Source organism: Toxorhynchites rutilus, chromosome 3 (assembly GCF_029784135.1).
Source record: "Toxorhynchites rutilus septentrionalis strain SRP chromosome 3, ASM2978413v1, whole genome shotgun sequence".
In the NCBI taxonomy this organism is placed as follows: Eukaryota; Metazoa; Arthropoda; class Insecta; order Diptera; family Culicidae; genus Toxorhynchites; species Toxorhynchites rutilus.
The window spans coordinates 76,921,117-76,948,203 of NC_073746.1; the positions used below are offsets into that span (position 1 = coordinate 76,921,117).

Genomic DNA, 27,087 nt, shown 5'->3' on the forward strand with positions numbered 1-27,087 from the left:
CACGGACATAAAACACAGAGAATTTACTCACGTCACTCGATACTTAGCTTATAGTAGACGATTGTGTCTCTCTGCGAGTTTCGAATTCGCTTTTGCCTCGCTGTTCGCCGGAGATGACAAACGGTCGCTGCTGTAGCTATTGGTTCAGCTTGGCTAATTGTTTCTGCTAATTGTCGTAGCGAGCCAACTAGCTCGGCGGTATTGTCGTCCGCGTGTTTTGCCTCGATGACTGTCTATCCTAGACAAAGAGCCGTCGAACGGCTATTCGACGAGATATAATTAATCAGAGTTCACTATGAGCACCATTCAAAATTTACCTCTGTTTTATTTGCTTAAAAGCGTACTGGTCAGCTAGTTTTCAAACTATTATACCTAGCTACACGGGAACTGAAACATTGAGGGACAATGAGTATTCAGAAAACTATCACGTTTTACCACAAGTCTTACACGTTCGCGACCAAGTCCACACTTCCAGAACGTTTCACGCATCGAGACAAAATGGACGAGAAATGTCTGGAGATTTTTGGAAGTCTGCTAAGTAGCTAGCAATCGCGACAACTCGCGATCTTTCGGTTGCTGTCTACACACATCAAATTGCATCACGGAAAAAACGCTGTAGAAATTCGCCCAGTAGACCGATCCTTTTGAAAATTTTAGACAGTAAAATAAAAACTATTAAACAACTTTTGGCATTTTCTTTTTATTCATACTTCGAGCCCAAGCCCGTATGCTCGCACCTTCCTCTTTACCCCGTCCATAAGGTTCTGTACAACGTCAGGTTGTAGTTTTTTTTGAACAGAAATCCATTTTCTCTTGAAGTCCGCCTCCGATTTGACAACTTTTGGGTTCTTCCGGAGGGCCTACTTCATAATCGCCCAATATTTCTCTATTGGGCGAAGCTCCGGCGCGTTGGGCGGGTTCATTTCCTTTGGCACGAAGGTGACCCCGTTGGCTTCGTACCACTCCAACACGTCCTTTGAATAGTGGCACGAAGCGAGATCCGGCCAGAAGATGGTGGGGCCCTCGTGATGCTTCAATAGTGGTAGTAAGTGCTTCTGTAGGCACTCCTTAAGGTAAACCTGCCCGTTTACCGTGCCGGTCATCACGAAGGGGGCGCTCCGCTTTCCGCAAGAGCAGATCGCTTGCCACACCATGTACTTTTTGGCAAACTTGGATAGTTTCAGCTTGCGAATCTCCTCCGGAACGCTGAATTTGTCCTCTGCGGAGAAGAACAACAGGTCCGGCAGCTGACGAAAGTCCGCTTTGACGTAGGTTTCGTCGTCCATTACCAGGCAATGCGGCTTCGTCAGCATTTCGGTGTACAGCTTCCGGGCTCGCGTCTTCCCCACCATGTTTTGCCTTTCGTCGCGGTTAGGAGCCTTTTGAACCTTGTATGTACGCAAGCCCTCCCGCTGCTTGGTCCGCTGGGCGAATGAACTTGACAAATTCAGGTTATTGGCGACATCCCGGACCGAACTTCTCGGATCACGTCTAAACTGCTTAACTACGCGCTTGTGATCTTTTTCACTGACGGAGCATCCATTTTTGCCGTTCTTCACCTTCCGGTCGATGGTTAGGTTCTCGAAGTATCGTTTTAGTACTCTGCTGACCGTGGATTGGACGATTCCCAGCATCTTACCGATGTCCCGATGTGACAACTCCGGATTCTCGAAATGAATGCACAGGATTAATTCACGACGCTCTTTTTCGTTCGACGACATTTTTCCAAATTTACGAAAAATTGACAGTGAAGCATGGCCAACGTGATCTATACACTCTTATCTGATTATAAGCGAAAGCTGAAGATATAATTCCTAAAAATAAAATTTCTACAGCGTTTTTTCCGTCATGCAATTTGATGTGACACACCCTTTAGGCCGAAATTCAAAAACGTGGACACTTAAAACATCTATCCTGCTTTCGCGAGTACTTCCCAAATTTGACCTTCTCATTTTCCTCCTTCCCTCAAGGGCACGAATAGGACGCGACCTTCGGCTGAGTCACCTTCGCAAGACAAACTTCGCTGTGACCAATCATCTCTCAGAAGAAGAAAATGATCGAAAATAGTAATGAAGTGCATGGAAAAATCCACGGTGCTCGAGTTATCGGATTGCCTACTTTCTGGCGAACAAATTATTTGAATATGCGAAGCGTATTTGAATTTAATTGGCGGAAGTGAATCTTCAATTATGGCAAGTGTGAACGTATGGACCGACAAAGAAGAACTAACATAATAAATAACGAAGAATTAACAACGGAAAAATAAAGATTTCTATAAATAAATAAATAACGAAAATAATTGAATAATTTATAAATATAATAAATATAATAAATATAACCTTCAATAAGTACAAATGGGAAATTACACATGAAAAGCTAAATACATATCATATACAGCTATACACCTGTTACAATATATAGCAAACATATTTCATGGTATAGTCTCTTATTTTATTCAACAAACACACATTTCATCGCACAGAATGCTTCCACTGAGTGGCGCGAGTAATCGTCACAACATTTCCGAATTAACTCTTAAACAGCTTTAACATGTGATGTTGGCTGATCGCTGTCTATAGTGAATTTGAAAATTAAACACTGTTGAGCTGTTCTTGTTTGAAAAAATATAACAATTGCATTATTTATTGCATTTGTTTTCATAGTTTACATGGTTTCGGGACTAACGGCCGTATATTTTTTAAATATATTTTTTAAACTGGGGCTTTTTCACATAACATACAAAAATCATAGAATCAAAATTGATTCAAGTCTCTACGTATAACATGATAGTCAAAGATTAGAAATTATAATGATAATGGATAATATTACCATTTTACAGCCGCTCTAAATCAATGCACAATGGTCCAGGAGATGCATTTAAGTGGAAATTAGCATTCAGAGCTCGACAGTTCTTCTTCTTCTTCAATGGCACTAACGTTCCTAGAGGAACTTCGCCGTCTCAGCGTAGTATTACTTGCGTAATTTTTTATTAGTACTTAGTTGAGATTTCTATGCCAAATAACACGCCTTGAATGCATTCTGAATGGCAAGCTCTAGAATACGCGTGATCACAGTGCAAGTCGGAGGAAATTTCTTTGACGAAAAATTCCCCCGACAAGAACGGGAATCGAACCCGAACACCCGGCATGTTAGTTATGACGCTAACCACTCGGCCACGGGAGCACAGAGCTCGACAGTTATTATATACAAAAACTGTCTTGGACAAAGTTGTTACATATAACAGAGCGCTCATTTTCATGTTATCAAAAATAGGGTAACCAAAATTGTAGATGAAATAAAAAAAATATAACTTTCTTAACTTTATAGATAAAGGTAAACATAGTTCGAGAATGTTGTGGTCCCAGTTATTTGAGACATCTTTGTAGAACTTTTTTTTTATCTCTTGAAATAACCGATATAGCGTCTTTTTTCTAAGTTGCATTAGGGTCACCGTGAAAAAAAACTGTTATTTTGCTCCAACTTTTATATTTCAAATTCTCCATACAAATTGTCTTCGAAAGACTTTCAGAACATACTAATGCAAACATTCTGCGACGTAGAACTTGTCAATATCTCAACTTCACACAAAGTTATTGATATTTCTTCTCAAAAAATATGCTCTCTTCAACTGCTTGCCTTTCTTTCTGGGGCAAACATAAAAAAATGTTTGTTGGCGGAATTTGAAAGAATTTCACTCTATATAATATGTGATTTTCAAAGACATGTTATTTTTTGTATTTGAGTTAATTAAAATTGGAATCATGAGTTTTTAAGTGAAAACCCATCAATAACTTTGAGCAGGATTAATATATTAACAAGTTCTGTATCGCAAAATGCTGGTATTAATAAGCTCTAAAAGTCGTACGAAAACAATTTTTATGTAGAATTTGAAATATAAAAATTGGAGTAAAAAACCGGTTTTTCCAGCATCTAAATATTACTTCGCTATAGGGAACTAAGCGGGTTCATTAGAGTGCCAATGAAAATGACCATCTCGAATTTTCAAACGGGACTTTATTAAAAATGTTGATTCTCACGAAAAACTACTCTATGCAAAATATCAGCTCTATCGGACTTCATTTACTAGTGTGATTTTCAAAAAAAATCTTTTTGATGCCACATGTCTTCAAATTGCATGAAACGTGGAGATCTACTGTCACTTTGAAAATTTTTTTTTGTCGAAAATTGACACTCTGGGTCTTTGTCTTTTTCTCGGAATACGGGCAAAACGTATGGTTTAGGATGCCAATGAAAATTATCATATCGATTTTTCATTCGGGGCTTCCTGCGAAAATACCCTATGCCAAATATTAGCTCATTCGGACTTCATTTACTTTTGGCGCAGATGTAAAAATTTAAGTTTTCCGAAAATCGAAAAATCACCCAAGGATTTACATGAAATCGGCAGTTTTTAAAAAAATTGATGCCAAATGTCTTGAAATCGCATGAAACGTCGAGAATTAGTGTTATATATAAAAAAAATTTTTCCTCAAAAATCGACTTTTCAGACAATTCTAAGACATTTGGCATCAATTTTTTTTAAAATCCGATCTCATGATTTTCAGAAAACATAAATTTTGACATCTGCGAGGAAATAAATGAATAATGAGCTAATATTTTGCATAGTGTATTTTTGCAGGAAGTCCCGTATGAAAAATCGATATGATGATTTTCATTGGCACTCTAATCCATACGGTTTGCCTCGTTGAAAACCCCGATTTCCTTTACTCTCTCCTTGGGTGATTTTTCGATTTAAAAAAAAAAAACTTTGACGGCTGTGCGACACTAGTAAATGAAGTCCAATTGAGGTGATATTTTGCATAGGGTATAGGGTTTTTGTGGGAGACAACATTCATAAACAAGATCCGTTTGAAATTCGAAGGTCACTTTTTTCCATACATCCATTGACACTCTAAAGTACATATAAGAATGTTTGATTAATTTGATTTATTCTCGGTTTTATTCACTCTTTAAAATTATTCAAAAAATATTAAACAATACATTTTTTTCTTGGGTTTGCGTGTCCCGTTTCTATTCTTGAACTATTTGGTCAGCTTACACCATAATGAAAAAATTATAAATACGGGTCTAATTTTTTGCGATGAGGAACAAAACTACCAATTTTTTTTTATCAAGTTCGTCTGATTTTGGGTGTGTTCACGCCACTAGTAAATGCAAATCGAAATTGGAGGTGAATGTTCAGTAAAATAGACTTATATCTCAAACAAGGAAATCTTACCTCGATGTTAATTACGTTGTCTGTGAAATTTACGAACTTTCTTGGGAACATCTGCCATTAGGTTCTGTACAGTATCCTCATCCGGCGGCGCTTTTCCATTTCCTCTTGAAATCATTAATGCCATTTGCTTTCTTCTTAATTTCGAATAGTTTTCGCTTAATTAGAGCCCAGTACTTTTCTACTGGGCGAAGTTCTTGACAGTTCGGTGGATTTGCTGTTTTTGGCACATATTCGACCTCATGTGCATTATACCATTCCAGGATGGATTTTGCATAGTGACAAGAGGCCAAATCTGGCCAAAACAACGTTGGAGAGTCGTGGCTTCTTATGAATGGTAGCAACCGCTTCTGGAGACATTCCTTCTCGTAGACATCTTTGTTGATAGTGCCGGTAGAGACGAAAGATTTGGATTTTCGGCCACAACTGCATATGGCCTGCCAAACCAAGTACTTTTTGGGGAATTTAGACTGCTTCTTGGCCCGGAAATACTCGGCTACGGCATTCCTTCGCATTGCAGTATAAAAAGCGATACCCGGAAGCTGTTTGAAGTTTTCGAGAGCATAAGTTTCATCGTCCATTATGGTGCATGAACATTTTTGCAAAAATTGGGTGTAGAGCACCTTAGCACGGATTTTTGCAGTGAAATTTTGCTTGTCATCACGATTGGGCACTTTTTTCACTTTGTACGCCTTTAGTCCATGCCTCTGCTTCACTTTTTGTACATATGATTTTGATTTTCCAACCTTTCGAGCAACATTTTTAACTGAAAGGTTGGGATGTTTCTCAATAATGGCTCAAATCTCAATAATTTCCTCCATCTGTCGGGAGCATACTCTCGATTTGTTCTGCTTCCAACCTTCCGATCCACAGCGCTGGTCAAACGATTTGCACACACTAAACACGGTACTCTTCGGCAGTTTTAGTTTTTTGGCGAGATCGCGTACCGACAGCGTTGGATTTGCCGTTCACGCAAAATGCGTTTGCGTACTTCCACATGATTCGACGCCATTTTACCAAACTGGAGAAGAATGTAAACATGTTGGACATCGAAATAAAGAGGAGGGTTCAGCTGTCATGTAAGTGAAATATTTCATTGATTAGTGAAATATTTCATAAACTACACTGAAAGAAAAGTGTCCGAAATTTAACGTGGACAGGCTTTACAATCAAGTGTCAAACAAAAGAAGCTTGTAATTTATCGATAACTGGGCTTCCTCTGATGACGGATTGATAAACGGTCTTTTTCTGTCGTCGTATGCAATATTTTTTGCTCAGCCAATGGCCTATGGAATGATAAAAAAATATAAAACCAATCTACTGAGAAAAAATAGAAATGTTGATGATGCTATGTTCAGAAACACTGGTAAATGCATTTGAAAATAACATGAACGTGATATAGTCGAAACATTATCGTAAAAGGTAATTTATTGTCAGGAATGCTCATTCAACGCTAAGACAAACAATTGCTCCCATTATGCTTCAATATTGTCTAAAGCTTGATAGATTCGATTTTATGTAATCCTTCCATAGTGCAAGCGTACCGGCTGATCATGCAACATATCATCAGCCGTTGATCTTTAAAGAGTGCTTTTTACTGCAAAAAATATTCCGCGTTAAATATGTGCTCATATTCTTAGCTCATTTGCATATAATTATCATCACTTTCGGAGAACACTATAATCGAAAATTAATGCAATGCTGCAATGAGCTATGCTCTTTCGCAACAAAGCACTCTCGACGTGGTGCTGACTGGTGTTTCTCGCAAAAGCAGTGATCACCTGTAAAATATTTTTATTCGCGCTCACCGCCCACTCCACACCACACGAGTCCCGCCGTCCCGCATCCGACCGTTGTGGGGCGCGCTATCCTGTATCCGTTGCATAAAGTATCACATTATCTATGTATCGGAGGAGCAGCCCAATGGCATTCCCGCTCCCATGCGCCATGAGACCGAAGCGAGTGCACGTTTTTCCGTACACTTTTATTATATGTTAATCAGTTTAGCCACAAGCTAATAAGACGTTTTTTTTTCGTTGGCCTCGTACCGCACTACCATGCATATATTATGATGCGAAAATGTTATCTGGCTCGACCCATCCTCGCCGATGTGCTGTGCTGTGGATTGCTTTTCCATGGAGGCAGTGAATTTTATTCGTTACCAAAGGTTCAGATTCGCTGCTAGAATAAGCTGCTCTCACTTAACAGATTTCAGCAGTTGGAGTCATGCATGCACTTTAATATTTAGGGCCGGCTGAATTCGAGCATCCCGCTATCAGAGATGGATTCGAGTCAGTCCTTCACCTACTTGCGAAATTTCAAGGAAGTATCTTTGACATGTATAGTTTTGTAATCACACTTTGTCAAGAATCCAGAGCCTAATTTTGACTCTGGTCTTCATCGCAGGCCAGTTTCAGAAGAAGGAGTTTATCTGTTGCAACATCTTTCATTTTTCACCATCACCTCCGGTTTTCGCTATCCTACGTTTATTCGAAGTCAATGCTTCGGTTTCCTTTCGGTTGGTTGCCTTATTTTTATAACATCTTGTTGATGAAATTCAAGGGTCTCATATTTGCACATACGCTAACCCGTGTTGCTTCACGTGTTACTACTATGTCAGTTGGTCCGGTTTACTCCGTTCTGCTCCAGGTGAAAAACCGTACTTGATTTCCCACCCAAACCTTCCCCCTGCCATCTCTTATACATGGTTTGATTTATGATTTCCACTTTTTTTCTGTATCCCTTCTGCATTATGGAGAAATCCGATGTTGTGATGGGCAAGTCCGTGATTTACGATATGTCGCCGGAGTGACCGACAAGTGGCGTCATTTTCCAAACAAGAGGCTAATAATCGCACAACCGTGAAAGGCTTCCGAGGCAAAGCTGTCTCAAGTGGTGCATACGAGTGGGCCAGCCGGTGACCATCGTGTACAATTTGGGAGCGATTTTTTACGTCCTTTCCTTGCTGGGAAAGTATCTACAGCAGCAGATCTGGCGAGTCGATTCATACATTGCGTCCTAAAATCCCCTTTCGAATGACCATTGTTGAAGTTTTTTTTTGTAATTCTAAATTTAATTCCTCAACAACAACTCAGTTGTTGCTTGCCATTCGAGCATGAATTTACCGGGGATGACCAAACGGTGGCTGGCTTCGCATAAATCCTCGAGAGAGAGAAAAAGCTTCCCAATAGTTACTAACAGAATATTTTCCCATTTTCAAGAGGGTATACATAGACTGCAGTGGAACCGGAGGAACCGCTCTAATCGGCTAACGTGTTGTAAGGTTGGGCTCTGAAGCGATGTGTTTCCAATGACCGAGAGATGTGGTGCCATTAAATGGACTCCACAACAATGGTAAAAAATAATATTTTGGTTCTCATATGAAGTGTCGAGGTTTGGTTGCTGTAAAAATACGCAAATGGTAAATCCTCTCAGAACGGAGCTTATTGTACTCGTCAGCGAAAACATTGGCCGATTTTTTTATAGCTCGTCATGGGGGTTGGGGAGAGGATTATGGGAGAAAAGTAACGGCTGCTTTACACAAATGAATGGCGCATCATTTTCATATTAAATACTGGAGTCTTCTGGGTGTAACAATAATAATATCGTTATTGTGTTATATACCTTTGAAAAGCAATTTTAAACCATATGTTTCATATACAGCCATACCATACCAAATATAGTGGTTCTATGATTTTCGTTAAAATTGGTAGTTTTTTTTCCTTATTGCAAAATACTAGACCCCGTATTTTTTTATTTTTTTTATTGATTTGATCATTTCTATTTAAGGGAGGTCCAAGGAATCATTTTTCCTTTTTTTTTTTTTTCCAATAATGATATTTTTCAAAAAAATGTAAGGGGTTGTATCTAGGACACGACCGCATATTTTCGACGTAGAACTATGCAATTACATAGGGCAAACCACTTGTTTACAATTTCGAATATTATTGTAGAAAACATCGAAATTTTTGTAATATATCATGTTCTTCGTTACAAATAAATTTGATGAACGTTTGATATGATGCCTATGACTACCAAAATATGTGAACGGAAGAATTGTCAAACGATCATTGTATTTTACATTTCTCTCTGGAATTATTGCACATCTCATGTTTATGTAGTTCCCGAACCGCGAAAGTTCATTCACCTCTAGTATCTGAAATGACGATTTTCACAAGCCTCTCAGTTCAAAAGTACGTTTTGGGGAAGCATATTCCGGTCTGCACAACGACAAGCGAGTACAGAAGTACTGAACACCAAAAAATACCCCCGACTTGCATGCATTTGCAAAACGGATTCCCTCAGGCACATAAATTTTGAAGTCCGTGTCAGGGAAACACAGCCCAGTGGGAAAAAATACTCCCGGATTGCATGTTTTGACAAGGCGGATTCCCCCAGCCACATTAATTTTGAAGTCTTTGTTGGGGAAAACGTAAATTGGGCCAATCAAAACTCGGCAGTTAGGGCGTTTAGATAACGCTTGACATTTTACAGTTATTCAATTGTACATCTAATGAAAAATAACATTTTATTAATTGTGATAGACGCGTAGAAATATTTCCTATCAACTTATGCAAACATCTTTCTGATCAGTTAAGAAATGTTCGAGTTATAAGCATTCGAAATACGGGTAGGGTTAGCACACAAATCGGCAGAACAAATGGTATGCAAATCATGGAAATTAGTTCATAGTGAAAATAGTCATTAACGTTAACTTTATTTCATAAAAACTATGGATTGGTTATACCTATGATATAACCGCAAGGTTGACGTAGGACTAACGTTGGCTTAGTAATCTATTACATCTCTTCAATTAGCAGTAATCCCACCTCGGATGATCCTCATTGGGTACGATATCGCCACTGTTTAGAGCTATCTTTTGTGTGTATTAATTAAATTATTGATTAAAGTAGTGAATGAATGAAACTATTTACGAATTCAATTGCAAACAAATCCCAATGTATGTCAATTCATGCATTACGGTAGTAGTTATCGCAGCAAATAGTTATCAACTTTTTGCCTGATTATCAAACGGTATGCGTAGAAGTTCAGTGAGCTGTGGCGACATGAAGGGATATCTTCCAATGCAGTCTTGAATAATCGAGCCAAAGCGTTGCATTTGTATCCGCTTTTGTAGACCGTGTTAGCAAAACGAATTCCGGAGTGTAAAAATGCATTGGGGTATGTAAGTATTGCCGACTTGAATGTATTTGCAACTCCAATTTTTCCAACTTCTTGGTTTCGGAATTTATATTCCGGTTTGAAAAAATGCAAGTGAGTACAAAAGTACCCGAAGTTTGCATCTATTTTGCAATGACAATTTCCCCAGGCTCCATGTTTTTGAAATCTGTGTTAGGGAAACATTCCAATTTTCTAAAACGCAAACGAGTACAAAAGTTCCTGCTGCTTGCATCTAATTTGCTATGCCGATTTCCTCAGGCTCCATGGTTTAGAAGTCTGTGTTAGGGAAACATCAATCCATTCCAAGGATCCTACCTCAATCGTTGCACAATCATAACTGAGTGGATTTCCGAGCGGCACTCGTTTATATACCGATTGGTGTGGTTTCAATAGCCTGTTTTGAAAGCAATTTTAGGGCTATTGAAAAACGTTTTTGGATCAAAATGTAACAAGCATATAACGCGTAGACATTCTATCTTTCGAATGAAGGGTTTATCATAACATTTCGTCGAGTTGTTTAGGAGCTATTAACTCTCGAAATCTCGTTCTCCAGCGTAACGCTTCGTTTTCGAAACTTTGAACTTACACCACAGTATAGAAATGAAAGACGTAGTCCTACGTCAAAACGTGACCTGTTTTCTGATTTGACACCCTTCTTGAAAGACGTAATTCTACGTCAAAAATCATAACTTTTGAACTGCTGACCGATTCAGATGATCGACATATTAAATTAAAGCCAATCAAAGCCAAAACCAAAATATAACGCTTGCAAAACATTCGGATTTTGTTATTGTTATTATTGATTGAATTAATTTTTTTATAGTTTACATGGTTTAGAGACAGAGGGAGCAATGTTATTTTTTTTCTTGAAAGCTCAGGCCTTTTTACATGTCATATCCAAAAATCAGAGATGATCATCAGATATTTTATTTGAATTATGATTTTTCAAAATTATCATGTTTTCAGTCTTCGTTCAATATTCCTGTGCGACTAGATAACCATGCGCTTACATTGATTCAAAGCGACTGTAACATGGTTTAATTATCAATACTCATTATAATTGCTAATCTTAGACTGTCATGTTACACATAGAGACTTGAATCAATTCCGATGATTACTTGTGTATCTCATAAATTAATTAGATTGAATTTATGTAATGCATCTTTCCCGGATTGCAAGAAACTGCATATCGATATCCATTTTGATCAGAATCAATATTTTGATAAGACAAAATTCCGTTTCAAGACTTTTCCTAAAGCGTCATATAGTTAGAAATTATAAGATTGTCTTGGTTCGACCGTGTATTAAGGGCGTTTCACAGTGGGAATTTTTCAATATGGACGGCTCAATTTATAACTGCTGGGTCTCATTCATGAATTGGGAACCCAAAGACACATCAGATAACTTCATTGGAGCTGATGTGCCGGCCAATTTGTCTCATTATTGAGTCGTTGTCATTCAATCGAGTATACTTCAAGTCGGTGTTTTGAATTTGAACACATATCCATATTGCTCCCTTTATTCAATGGATTCGGAGATGTATTCATTGCTCTTCACCGAACCGCGGAACTCATAATATATAAGGTTTGCTCAGCTGAGGCGAATATGGTTCTACCCAAAGATTGTCAGATAAAAGTTTCTGATCATCGCATGCAAATTTGGTAACCTAGCCTTGACGCAAAACAAATGTCAAAATCCGTTTTTGTGGAGCATCAGATCATCAGATTAGCAGAACCAAAAGCCATTTTTAATTGTTGAAGTTTGAAAGAAAATTGTACTCGATGTTATTTTAATACTTAGACGACATAGTCCTGAACCTAACAATGTCGTCAATATCGAATTGTGTGATAAGATTGCCACATTTGCAACAAATGATTGGACGGAATTCCGAATACGGGAGAGTAGTTGATAAGTAGATTGACCTGAAATTTCCGAAGAAATTACGAATTTTTGAGAACATTTTTTATGTGAATTTGTTTTGCCCGTTTTTTATATGCGATTCATTGTGCGGTATATGAAAAAGTTATAAGTGAAAAGTCATAAAGTTTTCGATTTACATTGGTTTACATTTTTCTAACATATCTTTCATTTTCCCAAAAAAATATCTGCGCTTCACACGTCAGATCGAATAGCTCTGTGATACCATTCGTATTATAAATTATCAATCAAAAGTTTTGAATTTATAACAGAACTTGTTGCTGGTAGTCATATTCTTTCGATATTTTTGGTATTTATGTATCTCTTATGTTTGAAGCCATCAAATCGTCTTTACATGTTTACACACTTTACACATTTTTTAATCTTAATTTGTGGAATCATTGAGAAAAAAAATAATAGAAATTTGTGAAAATAATATATATTGCTGGGAATGAGGTTGATAATCATGAACAACCCAAATCGATAACGTATTAGTATTTGGCTATTACTAGTAACAATGTTCGATGTAATAAAATAAAACACACATCTGTACTGGTTGGTGGTACAATAAGAACTGGCTTTATTACTAATTAAATGATACACTTATACATAGAGTAATCCACAGTCGAGGCTCTATCATATACAACACCTCCCTTCTCTAGGTTACTTCTTTTTCCTAATAAACTTAGAATTTCTCCGCAAATCAGTCAATCTGATCTTCACAACATACGATCGTGGTTCATTCAACTTTCGAAGTATTTCTGCTCTAAACCACTTTTTAGTCTTTTGATCATGCACTAGAACTTGTTCTCCTTCAGTAAATTCATTTCTCTGTCGTACAGTTTTGTCATAATCCTGTTTGTATTTTTGCTGATACTTCTCCAGCTGAACTCTCAGCTCACCATTCTTTTCGCCTTCGAGTTGGTACCGAACTGGTAGCTTAAATCGAAGACTTGGAAAAAATATGACCCAAGTATTTCACCTTTCGTGCCCCAGCTGAATCTTCTTAGAATTGAATCTGGCGCTCACCTCAACAGTCCTGCGTAGCACAGCGTAAAGACGTCGATCATGCTCCTCGAGTGTCCTCCCCGTAATCAAAATATCATCAATATAAATGATCCCCCCGTCAATGTCGCCGAAAAAATACTCGTTCCACTTTTGGAACATTTCCGCTGAAACCTTCAGACTGAACGACAGTGTCAAAAACTTGAAAATTCCAAACGGTGTACTGAATGAACAAATATTACTGGACGCATCATCAAGTTCAAGATGATAAAATCCATCCTTAAGATCCAGAACAGTGTAAAAATCAGCTCCGCATAACGTTGCTGTAAGATCCTCCAATGTTGGAATTTGGTAGAAGTCCCTTCTAAGAGATTCATTTAATTCCGAGGGTTCAAGGCAAACCCGTGTGGATCCAGTTGGTTTTTCCACAACGGTCATGTGATGAACCCAGCTCGTCGGAATGTTCACTTTTTGTATGATGTGTGCCAACTCCATCTCCTGTAGTTTGTTTTGACGTGGGACTACGTCTAACCGGAGTATATGGGGGGTAAAATGAAAACATAAACACAGAACATGTAAGAAAAATGAAAGATTCCGAATGCTTATAACTCGAACATTTCTTACTGTATCGGAAAGATGTTTGCATGAATTGATAGGGAATGTTTCTACGCATCTATCGCAATTTATAAAATGTTATTTTTGATTAGATAAACAATTGAATAACTGTAAAATTTTAAGCATTATCTAAACGCCCTAACTACCTCGTTTTGATTGGCCCGATTTACGGTTTCCCCAACACAGCCATCATAACCAAGCAGCCTTGGGGAATCGGCTGAAATGTGTTTCCCTAACACAGACTTCAAATCCATGGAGCGTGAGGAAATTGGCATTGCAAATTCATGCAGATCGGGGGTATTTTTGTTCCGACTGAAATGTGTTTCCCTTACACAGACTTTAAATTCAAGGAGCGTGGGGAAATCGGTTTTGCAAATAAATGCAAACCGCGAGTACTTTTGTACTCGCTTGCCTTTGTGCAGACTAGAATATGTTTTCTTAACACGGTCTTCTAAACTTAGGAACCTGGTAAAATCTAGCAGACATTAGAGGCGAATGAACTGAAAAGTTCAAAACCTCTCTAATTCATCATCAGTCACAGTCAGTCAGCAGACATTAGAGGCGAATGAACTTTCAAGTTTAAAGGCTCTATAACATAAAAAGTATAAGTTGAAATTGTTGATTCATGCAAGCAGAGGGTACTTTCCTCACCCGCATGTTTTTTTGCACTCCGAAATGTGTTTTCCTAACACGGATTACAAAAACGGGTGCGAACACAACGCTTCGGCTCGGTTATTCAAGATTGCATTGAAGGATATGCTCACTGAATTTCTGGCGCTGAGTGACTGAAGTTCATCAAATCAAGGTTCGAGAAGTACGTACACTTGAGAAATGCAAACTTCAGAGGGAAATGTTAAATAAAATAATCGTTTGATAATTCTTCCTTTCACATTATTTGTCCTGTGCATCATACCAAACGTGAAAGGACTGTCATTAGCTTTACGTGTAACGAAAAACATAATCTATCACAATGCATTAATTTACCTTACCTTACGTGGCATTTATTCAATCTCTCTACTCACAAAGCAAATATATTGAATTCGATTGAATTCGTAAATTGTTTAATTCAATCAAAAATTTTATCAATACAAACAAATGATTGCTAAGCTAAGCTAGTCCCACGTCAACTTTGCGGTTATTTCATTGCTATAACCCACCCATTTTTTCTATTTGTACAATCAAATTTTCGTGCGTATTCCGTATTCACCTTACCCTAAGAGAAAACGCTTCCTCTCGATTGTCTCCTTTGCACAATTGGCGGCTTATTGCTACGATAGTACCGCTGCAAGAAAATCATTCCAAGAGAACTGCTTCTCTCGCTGCTCTCACTTCTAATACATGCAAACGCGGCCCGTCTGTGAAACACGAACACATTGAAACCGGGCAAGTAACGCGGAGTTATTTTCTCGTCGATACTAGAGATGGGCAAAACAGTTCACTTTGATGAACGGTTCACTCACTAACCGTTCATCTACGTGAATCAGTTCTTTTGAACCGTTCTTTCACTCTTTCGTTCAGCGGTATTAAGAACAACATAGAATGTTGGCTGGAACCCAACATCAATAGACAGCTATTAATTGATATCGTTGGATTGGATAGTGTACGTATGGGATTTATGTAATAATTTGATGCGCACAAAATATGTGCAATTTTTCATATTCTCTTTTTGGACAACACACTGGTTCCATGTAAGATTACATATTTCATAATGTTCATTCAGGGGAAAAAATCAACAGCGATTTTCACTAACAATCAATCATACAAACAATCACAATAACACGTACACGTAATATGCCAATCAATGAATTGAAAGCAACGAAAAAACTTTTTTCTCAACATGCCCTCACTATAAAATTTCATGTTTATCTAATCCAATAATCGTTCACAAGCAGTTCACTCTCCATCAGTTCACTCTCAAACAGTTCACTCGCAACCCGTTCTTTTGGAGTCAGTTCGTTCACAAACCGTTCGCTCGCAATCAGTTCGTGGGGAGAACTACCGTTCTTTGAAAAAGAACGACCGTTCGTTCACTCTTTTCGGCGAACTAGTTCGTTCGTACCGTTCGTGAACGGTTTGCCCATCTCTAGTCGATACCTAAAATGGTCTAACAAAACAACACCTTCAAAGTCAAAATTGACGGAACATCTAAACGGAACGTGACTATTTCATTGAATCGCGGCAGGCTGGCGGACAGACTATCAATGATGGTCACTTTCACGCACAGAACTCGCATTTAACCACCACAATCCGTAATAATGAGACGAGCGTGGAACCACACGTCTATCGCGAACCGATGCTCCAACCGCACCCTCCGTAAAAATAAAACAAAGAATATTTTTACTATTCATTATATCATTGTTTGTCAACAATAAAACGAAAATTGAACGGAGAAAAAATATTCATAACTAGAATAGTTAAAACCTGATGAAGTAAGAGGGCTCAAAAAAAAGTTGTGCCATGGCGTACACGATTCCTTCTTGTTATCTGAAACAGATAAATCGAACAGATTCTGAATAAGTAAAGAAGCCGCTATCGCATAAACTTCGGACAAGTCAAAAACATCTGTTTTGACAAAATAACGGCCGTTTGAAGAACAAATTGCGGTTTAAAAAGTATTTTCTTACGTTTCCGTTTTTTTGACGTAGGACTACGTCTTTCATTTCTATACCGGGGTGTAAAATCAAAGTTTCGAAAACGAAAGCGTTACGCCGGAGACCGAGATTTTGAGTGTTAATAGCTCCTAAACAACTGAACGAAATGGTATGATAAACACTTCATTCGAAAGATAAAATGTCTACGCGTTCTATACTTGTTACTTTCTGATCCAAAAACTTGTTTCAATAGTCTTAAATTTGCTTTCAAAATAGGCTATTGATATCACCAATCGGTATATAAGCGAGCGCCACTCGGAAATCCACTCAGTTTTAATTGAACAGCGATTGGAGCATGTTGTCGCTGTTGTGGTGAAGCTCTTCGTTTATCATGAAAGCGCGGATGAACGGTGTCACCAAGAGCCTGTTTGTGCACCTTAGGCCAGACATGAATCCATCAGGAGGAGAGTGATGCCATAAACGGTTCCCCGGGAAGATCTCGAAGCAGCCGCTACATACACACACACATATACACGCGCGGAATTCTTTCCGTTTGGATGCCATTCAGCATCGAGAAAGATCCGGAAAATAATCTGCCAGTTCCTCTAGGAATTTAAAAATACATTCACGTGAAAGAGTTTATTTGAATGTTTTCTATAAATGTAACACTGTGACCAAATATGTTTCAATCAAGTGCTATTAACAGATGGTTATCGAGTTAGCATTAACCACTTGTGGGCTTCCAGTATCTAGGAAAATGTGGAAATATCTAATCGTTACTGAAAATAATCTGCCAGTTCCTCTGGGAATTTAAAATTACATTCATGTGAAAGAGTTTATTTTAATGTTTTCTATCCATGTAACACTGTGACCAAATACATTAGGTTTTGTGATTTTTCAATCAATCGCAATCAACAGGATAGCTTCTGAAGATTATTCTTCCCCATCAGTAGGATATTTCCGTATCCAATATTGGTTGTATAAAACCTTGTACCTCCAATGTAACGCTCTCGTTTTCGAAGTTCTCCAAATATTCATTCATTCAGAATGAATTCAGATTCAACTTCATACAAATGATCTCTAAATCAACGATAGTCCTACGTCACCCTTGCGGTTATACCATAGATATAACCCACTTCCTGTTTTTAAATAGTAAAACTTAAAAAATATTATTTTTAGAGGGTCATACGATAGAGAGATGCCCGCAGATTGTATTAATATACAGTGACTCAAATCCGTAATCGTACTCCACCATGCAGATCTCTTTTCCCTTCTTATGAAAGTCGAAAACAAGTTTTCGGTACACTCTATTTAGATAAAAATTATAGTGTCATATGAGAGTTAAAAGGTTTGTTATCTGTTTTCAGAATAATGGTTTTTATTTCTCTAAAAATGGAAAATTTTCTCTAAAAATAGAAAATTTTCTCTAAAAATGGCAAATGTATGTGCCAATGTATAAAAAATTGACTCAAACTCATAATCGTACGCTGGTTGAAATCTCTACTCGATTTCGAAGGCGTTGACCAATTTCCTAATTCCATCATTATTATGGTATCCCTTGTTCATTGCAACTATCTTTAGCTGTCTTCAGCCTTATCTACGAGTATTTTGGTGTATTCAGAAGGTATATTTATCATTTTTTTCATTAAGTGGTTTTGAAAATCTTTTTTTTTTAATTTAATGGTTTCTAAATTTTCTACACAGATAACTTCCTTAGTTTTTTACTGGGTTGGATGTCGGAAGATTGTGGAGGAATATCAATAACTTTTGAGTAATTGTAATGTAACCATGTGCGAACTTCATATGTCTTGAGCTCTGGGTCATTGTCTTGGCAAAACTTGAATCCTCAATTCTATCCTATTATGTTGACACTTTGCTACATATTTTACTTCAGGATGATCGAATAAACATTCTGGCCCAATACACCATCGTTGAAAACCAAATTCCTCATACATGCAACCTCATATCCTCCCTCCACCACCACCACCATGTTTAAACATTGTTTTTAGATTTTTTTACGTTTAATTCATCGTTAGCTTCCTTCATACGAAACGATAACCATCGGAGTCAAAAATATTAAATTAGGACCCATCTATGGAAATAACATCTTACCAGTAAGACATTTATGTGTTTCATGCTGTTTGGAATAATCAAATTGGAGTTACTGATCATTTTTTGCTGAAAAACGGTTTGTCCCTTTGTGCTCGGGCATTCAAACTGCCCTTCCTAGGCACAATACAAACTTTTTGTTTGCTCAATTTGGTTTTTATTGATGGTGCAATGGATCAGAATGTTTACTTGAACATCCCAAAGGTGTAGTATGTAGCGAAGTGTGAACAAAATGAGATGGAATCGAGGATTCAAGTTTTGCTAAGACAATGACCCAGAGCTCAAGACGTATGAAGTTCGCACACGGTTACATTACAATTACTCGAAAGTTATTGATATTCCTCCACAATCTTCCGACATCAATCTTAGTAAAAAACTAAGGAAGTTATTTGTGTAGGAAATTCAGAAACCATTAAATTTAAAAAAATAACGAATTAAAAAAACACTGAATTAAAAAATTTATAAATATACCTTCTGAATACACCAAAAAACTCGTAGATAAGGCTAAAGACAGCTAAAGATAGTTGCAATGAACAAGGGATACCATAATAATGATGGAATTAGGAAATTGGCCAACGCCTTCGAAATCGAGTAGAGATTTCAACCAGCGTACGATTATGAGTTTGAGTCAATTTTTATACATTAGCACATACATTCGCCATTTTTAGAGAAATAAAAACCATTATTCTGAAAACAGATAACAAACCTTTTAACTCTCATGTGACAATATAATTTTATCTAAATAGAATTTTCCGAAAGCTTGTTTTCGACTTTCAAAAGAAGGGGAAAGAGATCTGCATGGTGGAGTACGATTACGGATTTGAGTCACTGTAAATTCGACATGAATCGGTTCAGTAGAATTTGAGATATCGTGTACGCCAGTTGAAAAAAAAAAATAGTTTCGAGAAAAACGCGTTTGAAGTTCATTATTATGGCCGTACCAGGTTATATACCGCATAACTAAAATGGCTTCAACTCGGTAAATAATAGGATTTTCGATAAGTCCTTTAAAGGCTATATTCTTGGATGCCTAAACTACAGAAAAATGAAGGAAAAAATTTTGTTTTTCAAATTTATAGACTAGAATACTGCCCTAATACCCCTGTTTTGGAAGATGGTCCGGGACATCTCATTTTGGTGAAATGAAATGGATGTATCTTTGAAAGCTGCGAGCGTTTTTTCGCATTCGAAATGAACCCTCCGACGATGAAAATGAATATATAGCCCATTAGAGTAGTTTCTATCGTCGATGGTTATAAAAATTTCTAATCCTGATCGGCGACGCAGACCAAATTTCCTTGGGCTCCAGAATAGCTTTATCAAGGTGTTGAAGTCTGCGTCTAGTTAAAGCTCCGCAGTTACAGAACAAATGTTCCGAGGTTTCGCTTTCGGCATTACAAAAGCGACAAATATCATCTTGTGCTAAACCTATGTTTTTAAGATGGTATTTACTCAGGCAGTGTCCTGTTACAAGACCAGTGAATGTGCTGAAGTCTTTCTTACTAAGGTTTAGCAGCTATTGAGTAATTTTAATCCTCGGCGTAATAAATTTTTTCGCCTGTTAAAGTTTTGCAGCCATCCAAATGGCTGTCACTTCCCGGTCTTCTCATTTATTCAGCTCACTTTTCAATACACAGTCAGAATGTCCGCAGAATGGTTCTGGACCAGTGAATGGTGAGTTTGAGCCGTTCCTGGCAAGTTCATCTGCTCGCTCGTTGCCCCCTATACCGCAATGGCCAGGAATCCAGTACAATTGTACCGAACTTTTCTGACTTAATTGCCGTTAAAGGGGAATGCATTCCCAGACAATTTTTGAAGAGCATTAAAAAGCATTTAGAGCATTATGTGCCGCATGACTTTCTGAGAATATGCAGATGTTAATATGTCTATATTTTCTGTTGAGGCAGACATTTAAACATTCTATGATTGCAGTTATTCCTGCCTGAAAAACTGTTGGCCAGTTTCCCATAGCCACAGAGGCTAATTTAGTTTTTTATGCAAACAACGTAAGTTTGTCAAAGATGACAAACAAATAACATAAGATCGTCAAAACCCGCTTTTTAACTACGAACAATACTTCGGACTCTGATTTTAGTCTTGATTACAATAGTTGGTACACTGTTACTACTGTACGAAAAGCGGATATACTGTTCTCTTATATTGTTGCGTCCGCACGTAACCAGCACGATGAAGAAGAAAATTCGGGTTTTTTAATCCGTTTGTATTATACGAAAAAAATTCCCTAAAACACAAATGATGTTAATTTTGTTCATCCGAGGCAAAAGTACAGGTCGAAGTTTTGCTGATAAATTAACTAAAAACTCATAAATTAGCAAAGGATATACAACAGCGAATAAAAACCGAGATAAAAACAAAACATAAAAGCACACAAGGTTCCTGAGAGGTTTGTGAAGTTGCAAGATTTTCGAAAGAGAGCTCGCGATTTCATCAAAACCAAATCAGAATATGTTTTTGATCATTTTTTTTTCTTGGGGTGCAATAAAAAACGTTTATTTAGAACCCAGAACATTTTTATACCATCAATGCAATCTCAAGATAGATGCTGATTTCATGCATCCAGATTCTAGCTGAACAAATCTCCAAAGCTTGGCTAACAAGTGGTTTGAAAGTAATTCCTAATCTTAGAACTCTGAATTACTCTCAATTTTGTGTATTTTTTCCTAAGTGTTGGGATTATCTAGAAAATATTTGGTATGAATTTTGGTCACTTTTTATTGAGAATTATCCGACGTCCAAACGGATAGATTCTTCTCAGATCACTAGAATAGTCTGTCTACCACAATAAATTGAATTTATTTTCATGCCTAGCACGGAATTCAAGTCTTTTCCTATTTAGGATTTCATTTTTTCACCCAATAACAATATAATTGTCCGCCATCAGAGTGCATTTTCTAAACAAGTGAACAATTTCATCCACCTTAGCAACAAATCATCTGCCAACAGGCAACCGTATAAATAATTTACCAGCATACGCCCCCACTCGGAAAAGCATCCATCCGCAGTATCCTTCCTGGGGTTGCCAGCGGGTACCACCAATGAGCGCGATATCGTATTTCTTGCGAAAAGTTATATGTTTATTTGCTCCAATCTCAAGCTGGCCCGAGAAAGGCAGCTAGCAATAACAACCGTTTTGCAACAAATTCTGATGCTATGGGGGGAGAGCGAAAAGGTTATACCGCGCCCACCACTTGTTGAGTACGGGAGCTTTCGCCGATACGTGGAAATACGCCAAGCGGCCGAAGTGAGACGGATGGGATACGAGTAACAGAGATCACTGCAGCACTCGGATGAGGCTCATCGGATGCTTGCCGAGATGCTGGATGGGGGGGAGGAGATCCCCCCGGTGGTTAGAAAGAGAACACTCGCTACCCAGCATCCTAGAAGTGCGAACCATGCCGACCACTGCACAGACGAGGCGATTGATGTTTATATTTGCATTCGCTTATGTGCCCCGGTTTTGATGTTCGCGGCATGTGATCTCACATGTGCGAGCGGCACACATGTAAAGCAGCATGCGATGGTCATGTGGGATGGTTGCTCCTCCCCTTTGGGGCTCGATGGTCAAAATCTATTGGAGATTGTGTTGGTGGATTCAATGGGACTATCGTAAGCTTTTTGGAACCTGGGTTTTCATATATCACTTTCGTTAAAATTTATTATTGAACAACTTTCAGCTTATTAGAAAGAAATATGAGAATAACTTTCATCATAAATATTTGCTTTTTACCTCCGTGTATGTGGAAACTTGTTGCTGAGCTGTTGTCATGCTTGTCAGACGGTACATCCAGTTCTCTCTTTCGCGCGATCGAAAGCTTTCGAAAAAGACTATAGACGGGAGCTTCCGAACCAGTGCGCATGATTTCGCTCGTTCGGCCTTGTCTTATGTACAGGAATTTGCGGGTTTTGTTTTGATCCTGCAGCGGCAGCTTACTCAGTGCTCATTGCGAAGAAGAAGCAAGCGGATGTGACCACGAGAGGTAGCTGCTTCAATAGTCGCCGTCACCAGCATGCTTCGCGTGTGGAAGCGTGCCGATCTATGTATTGCTTGTCTAGCTCTGGGTTGGTTCCTCGTGGCAACATGATATGACGATGCATTCCGCAAAACATCTACAAGACTCGTTGTTTCCAAGGTATTCTGGGGATACATAAACCGATGAAACCACTGCTGTTATGGACCTTAGACTAACGAACAAACCTTGCCCCCCATTAGTTACCGACTTCTAGCCGACAGAAAAAATAAACTTAGCTAAAATTTTCTCCCTCAAGTGATAAACACAAGTTTGTCCCTCTGCTCGTTTTAGTTCCATTCGGCGCGATGCTGGAACCGGTTCCCGGTTGAGCACGAAATCGTTCTGAGCATTTTCGGGTATTCGTAGTTTCGGGGTTTAAGGTGGATTTCAGGAAGATTACACTATCAATTGTCAATGTTTACGGCAACGTCTCCCAAAATGAATCGAATTATGCATATTCTCCTGACCGACCGGGGGAACGAATGATGGTCCTTCAACAAGTGTGTGACTTGGATTGTGTGCTGTTGCTCTTTGTTGTTGGGGTGTGTGACTTCTAAATGGTGTGCAATAAATTACATTTATGAGGCTAGCTATGAATAAACGATGAATGAGCTTTGGACCTTTCAATGGCAAGTGTTTAAAAGATGGTTTTTTATGTATTGTGGTTCGGTGACTGTGAATTAGATATACAGTACTGAATTGGTTCAGTTAATAGCGCGGTTTATTTATTCGGTGCTAAATGACTCGAACTAATCTGGACGATATGGTGAGTGTTTAGGTAATTAAATTTTACAGGGTATAGAAGTATTTTCAGAGATGATTTATTTAGTTATATTTATGAGAATGTTAATCAGTAATGTTTTGAGTTTCATATAACAAAATCAACAACCATATCGAACTCAGTGACTTCACACGACACTTGTATGGAATATATCAAGACTTACCAGAGTGTAAAGCGATGTGTGAGGAACCGACATAAAATTCTCGTTACTTGTTTCCGTGAGCGACAGATAAAATGCGTATATCTCAGCAGAGTCGGAGAATATCTCAACCTGATAATACCGACTTCAAACAGGTTGGATCTTATATTGTCTGTAAATTTAGTTCATCATGTGTATATTACCTCGGAGAATTTAGTTTTTCAATAAAGTATAAAGTATGGATTGAGTTAATATGACACCGTTATTTTTGTGAAATTACATACTTTTGCTTGTTTAGAAAATAAACCAATGTCTTATTCCTAGTATGTTCGATCTGAAGATACAACCTTTGACCACATTCTAGGCAACTTTTGGATCTGGAAATACAATTTTTATGCTTTCATGCTTTCTTGAAAAGTAAATCGGCTTTCCAGAAGATTTGTCTTCATCGTCCTTCATTAAAGTTGATCTGAAATAGATACACCGGATCTCGATCATATTGAAGATTTTCTAATACATACAAAGCCTTCACTAAACTCGTCCCTAAGAAAACAAACTTGATCAGATCCAAGATAATCTTTGAGCATTTATGGCAAAGGTTACAAACTGGAGAAACGCTGCAATATAACAATATAACTGAGAAATCTGAGAAACTGAGAAAGAATCGTATAGCAATACATGGATTTTAATTAGGAAATTTTGGATCATCTGGATTCTATACATAAGCAATTCTAGCTGAACAGACACAAAAAGGTATTGCTCTAATCCGATGCGCATTTTCTTTATTTTTCTTTCATTTTCTTTGCTTCATGCAATAGCAAGGCTTTTAGATAGACCACAGTGTTTGAACATTTGGACATGAAACATAAATCCTCGGCTAGTGATTTGTTCAGTGAAAAGGTTGTGAACCCGTTTTGGTGTCCCCTGCCGATACTGAAGATCGTTATTCAATTATGGAATTTAGACCGTATTTTTTATTACATAGAAAACGAAGTTTCGATGAGTAGTAGACATTTAAAATTCAGTTGAGTATTTCTAGTAATATCTGTAGTATCTATCTATTACTGGTAACAGATTGAAAATCAGTAAATGTTACAAATTTCCGAAAATGCCTTGCGCTAATCTCAGCGAAATTAGCAATTGAATTTTTGCGGAGACCTGAGGAAAATACTAAATCGATGGAGCAAAGAAAAGAGGAGAAGGTTGAGAGCCATTGTTCTACATCTAACGCATTATTGGTTTTAGGAATCAAGAAGGGTGGTGGTGGTTTTGTATTATAGAGACTTTAAACTTTTTAGTTCATTCGTCTCTTCCAAGAAGAGCAAAATTTTTGCACTATTTATTTGTCTTGAATTGGCCAAACTTTTCTTCATGGCGGTCTTCAGAATCGAAATCACCGTCTTTGAAGCGAAAGAACTAACTAGTCACGACACATTCTCCTTTATTCCGCGTCGCGAATAAAGGAGAATGTGTAAGGAATGTGCTTTATCGTGGAAGCCACCTTACTTTTTAGCTCCTATTTCATACCCGAGTCGATAACATATGAGGACACGACTTCAAATCTCACCTAAGTGACAATCTATAGTCACGCAATTCGCCTGCAGGAATACCGTAACTTGAGTCATCTCATGTCACTCGCCGCGCGGAATCAAGGGGATTGTTTCACTTAGAGCAGCATCTCCGTAAACTTTTTGGGTGCAAGTCAACTCTTCCTACAAATGACGAACACTCGATGATTAATGGAAAAGCTATAAGGTACACCGGGGCAAGTTGAATCACGGGGTAAGTTGAAACGGAAGCCATAACTTTTACTAGGAATGATGGATTGACGTAATATATTTTTATGATAGTCATAACCACAATATAGGAACGCATACCCCACCTTTGTTTATTTTTCGTCGTTCGTGAAATCAAAATAAACATTGAGTGCGCTGACTTAAACGGTCCGAAAACACTGTTTTATTATTTTGATTAATTTTTAAACATCTTCACGAGTGCGATACGTGATATTTGAATATTTGATTGATCCCTGAAAGCTTATGCTTTATCTTATCGTATTCTTAATCTTATACTTTATTCAATAGTGGCTTTGAGTGGCTCTACTTTGACATGAAAGGGCCTAAAATAATATTCATATAAATCGCGTATAAATTAGAACATGTAAATCGCGATAATTTGTACAGAAAATGTTACAAGTTAAACATTAATTGTAATTTTTCAAAGAAAACATGGAAAAAGTGCGAAAAACTTTTTCCCTGTAAAAGTGCCCATCTTCCGATGTATGGCGACTTGTTGTAAATTGTTAGTACTATTTATATCTATTTTATCAAAATTTAAAAAACACATGTTTTCGAGAAAACGGGATTATAATCCAAACAAAAATTTTCAATGAACTTTATTTTCAATCATTTGTTTGATATTTTTTTATGAAAACCTGAAAAATCTCCTACATTTAATTTTTTAACCAGCATTTTGTAGATCTTATAGATTTAAAATTAAGATTTTTATAAAAAAGGGTTGAAAAAAAAACTCATGATTTCAAAAAAATTCTCACACTGAATCTATCAGACCTACAAAATTTTAGTCAAAGAATGAAATGTAGGAAATTATTCATGTTTTCATTAAAAAATAACAAATAAAGTTTTGAAAAAATAAATCATAAAAATTTTTTTGAAAATTAAAAATGATTTTTCTCGAAAACTCGAAAATATGTTTTAAAAATTCTGAAAAAGAAAGAAGTCTTTACAATTTCCAACAAGTCGTCCAAAGAATTTTCGCACAACAACTTTTTCATGATTTTCTTTGAAAAATTACTATTAATGTTTAATTCGTAACACTTTTATGTATAAATTATCGCGATTTATATGATCTGCTACCTATTTTAAGTAATAAAGTAAAAATTATTCTAATTTTTTTTCGAATATTTCAAGTATGCAAAGTTGCTTAGTTGCTGGGTGTTTACCCATGTGTTTACACCCACAACGTTTCACTACTATCTGAGATGGTGCTGTCAACAGCCAGTCGAGTTGGCATGAAACGCTTCATTTCTTTCTTTCTTTAAATGGCACTAATGTTCTTAGAGGAACTTTGTCGTCTCAACGAAGTATTACTTGCGTCATTTTTATTAGTACTTAGTTGAGATTTCTATGCCAAATAATACGCCTAGAATGCATTCTGAGTGGCAAGCTCTACAATATGCGTGACCAAGTGCGAGACGGAAAAAAAATTCCCCCGACCTGGACAGGAATCGTACCTGAACCTCCGGCATGTTAGGTTTGACGCTAACCACTCGGCCACGGGAGCATGATCTTACACAGTAGATCCTAAACAGAACGCTCACAGTGAAATACTTATCAACTTGTTCCATTTTCTTTGAATGTAAGCAGAATTTTCTGCCAGGGCTTTAAAATCGCGGGTTTTCTACATAAAAATGACTCCCATATTAATATCCCACATTTTTAGCAGTCCGTAAAAAATGATGT

At 37.6% G+C, this 27,087-nt stretch overlaps 2 protein-coding genes across 3 annotated transcripts in view; both read left to right on the top strand.

The window, feature by feature from the left end:
• The first annotated feature begins 405 nt into the window (after positions 1-405).
• LOC129773248 (S-phase kinase-associated protein 1-like) overlaps positions 406-27,087 on the top strand; it is a 31,944-nt gene continuing 5,262 nt past the window's right edge. The window contains exon 1 of the mRNA XM_055776841.1: positions 406-538. Within this exon, the coding sequence (XP_055632816.1) occupies positions 406-538 (133 nt within the window). The remainder of the gene's footprint in view (positions 539-27,087) is intronic.
• LOC129775022 (LIM domain transcription factor LMO4) overlaps positions 22,995-27,087 on the top strand; it is a 967,612-nt gene continuing 963,519 nt past the window's right edge. For both annotated transcript variants that reach the window (XM_055779176.1, XM_055779177.1), the window contains exon 1: positions 22,995-23,451. The gene's annotated coding sequence lies outside the window, so the exon portion shown is untranslated. The remainder of the gene's footprint in view (positions 23,452-27,087) is intronic.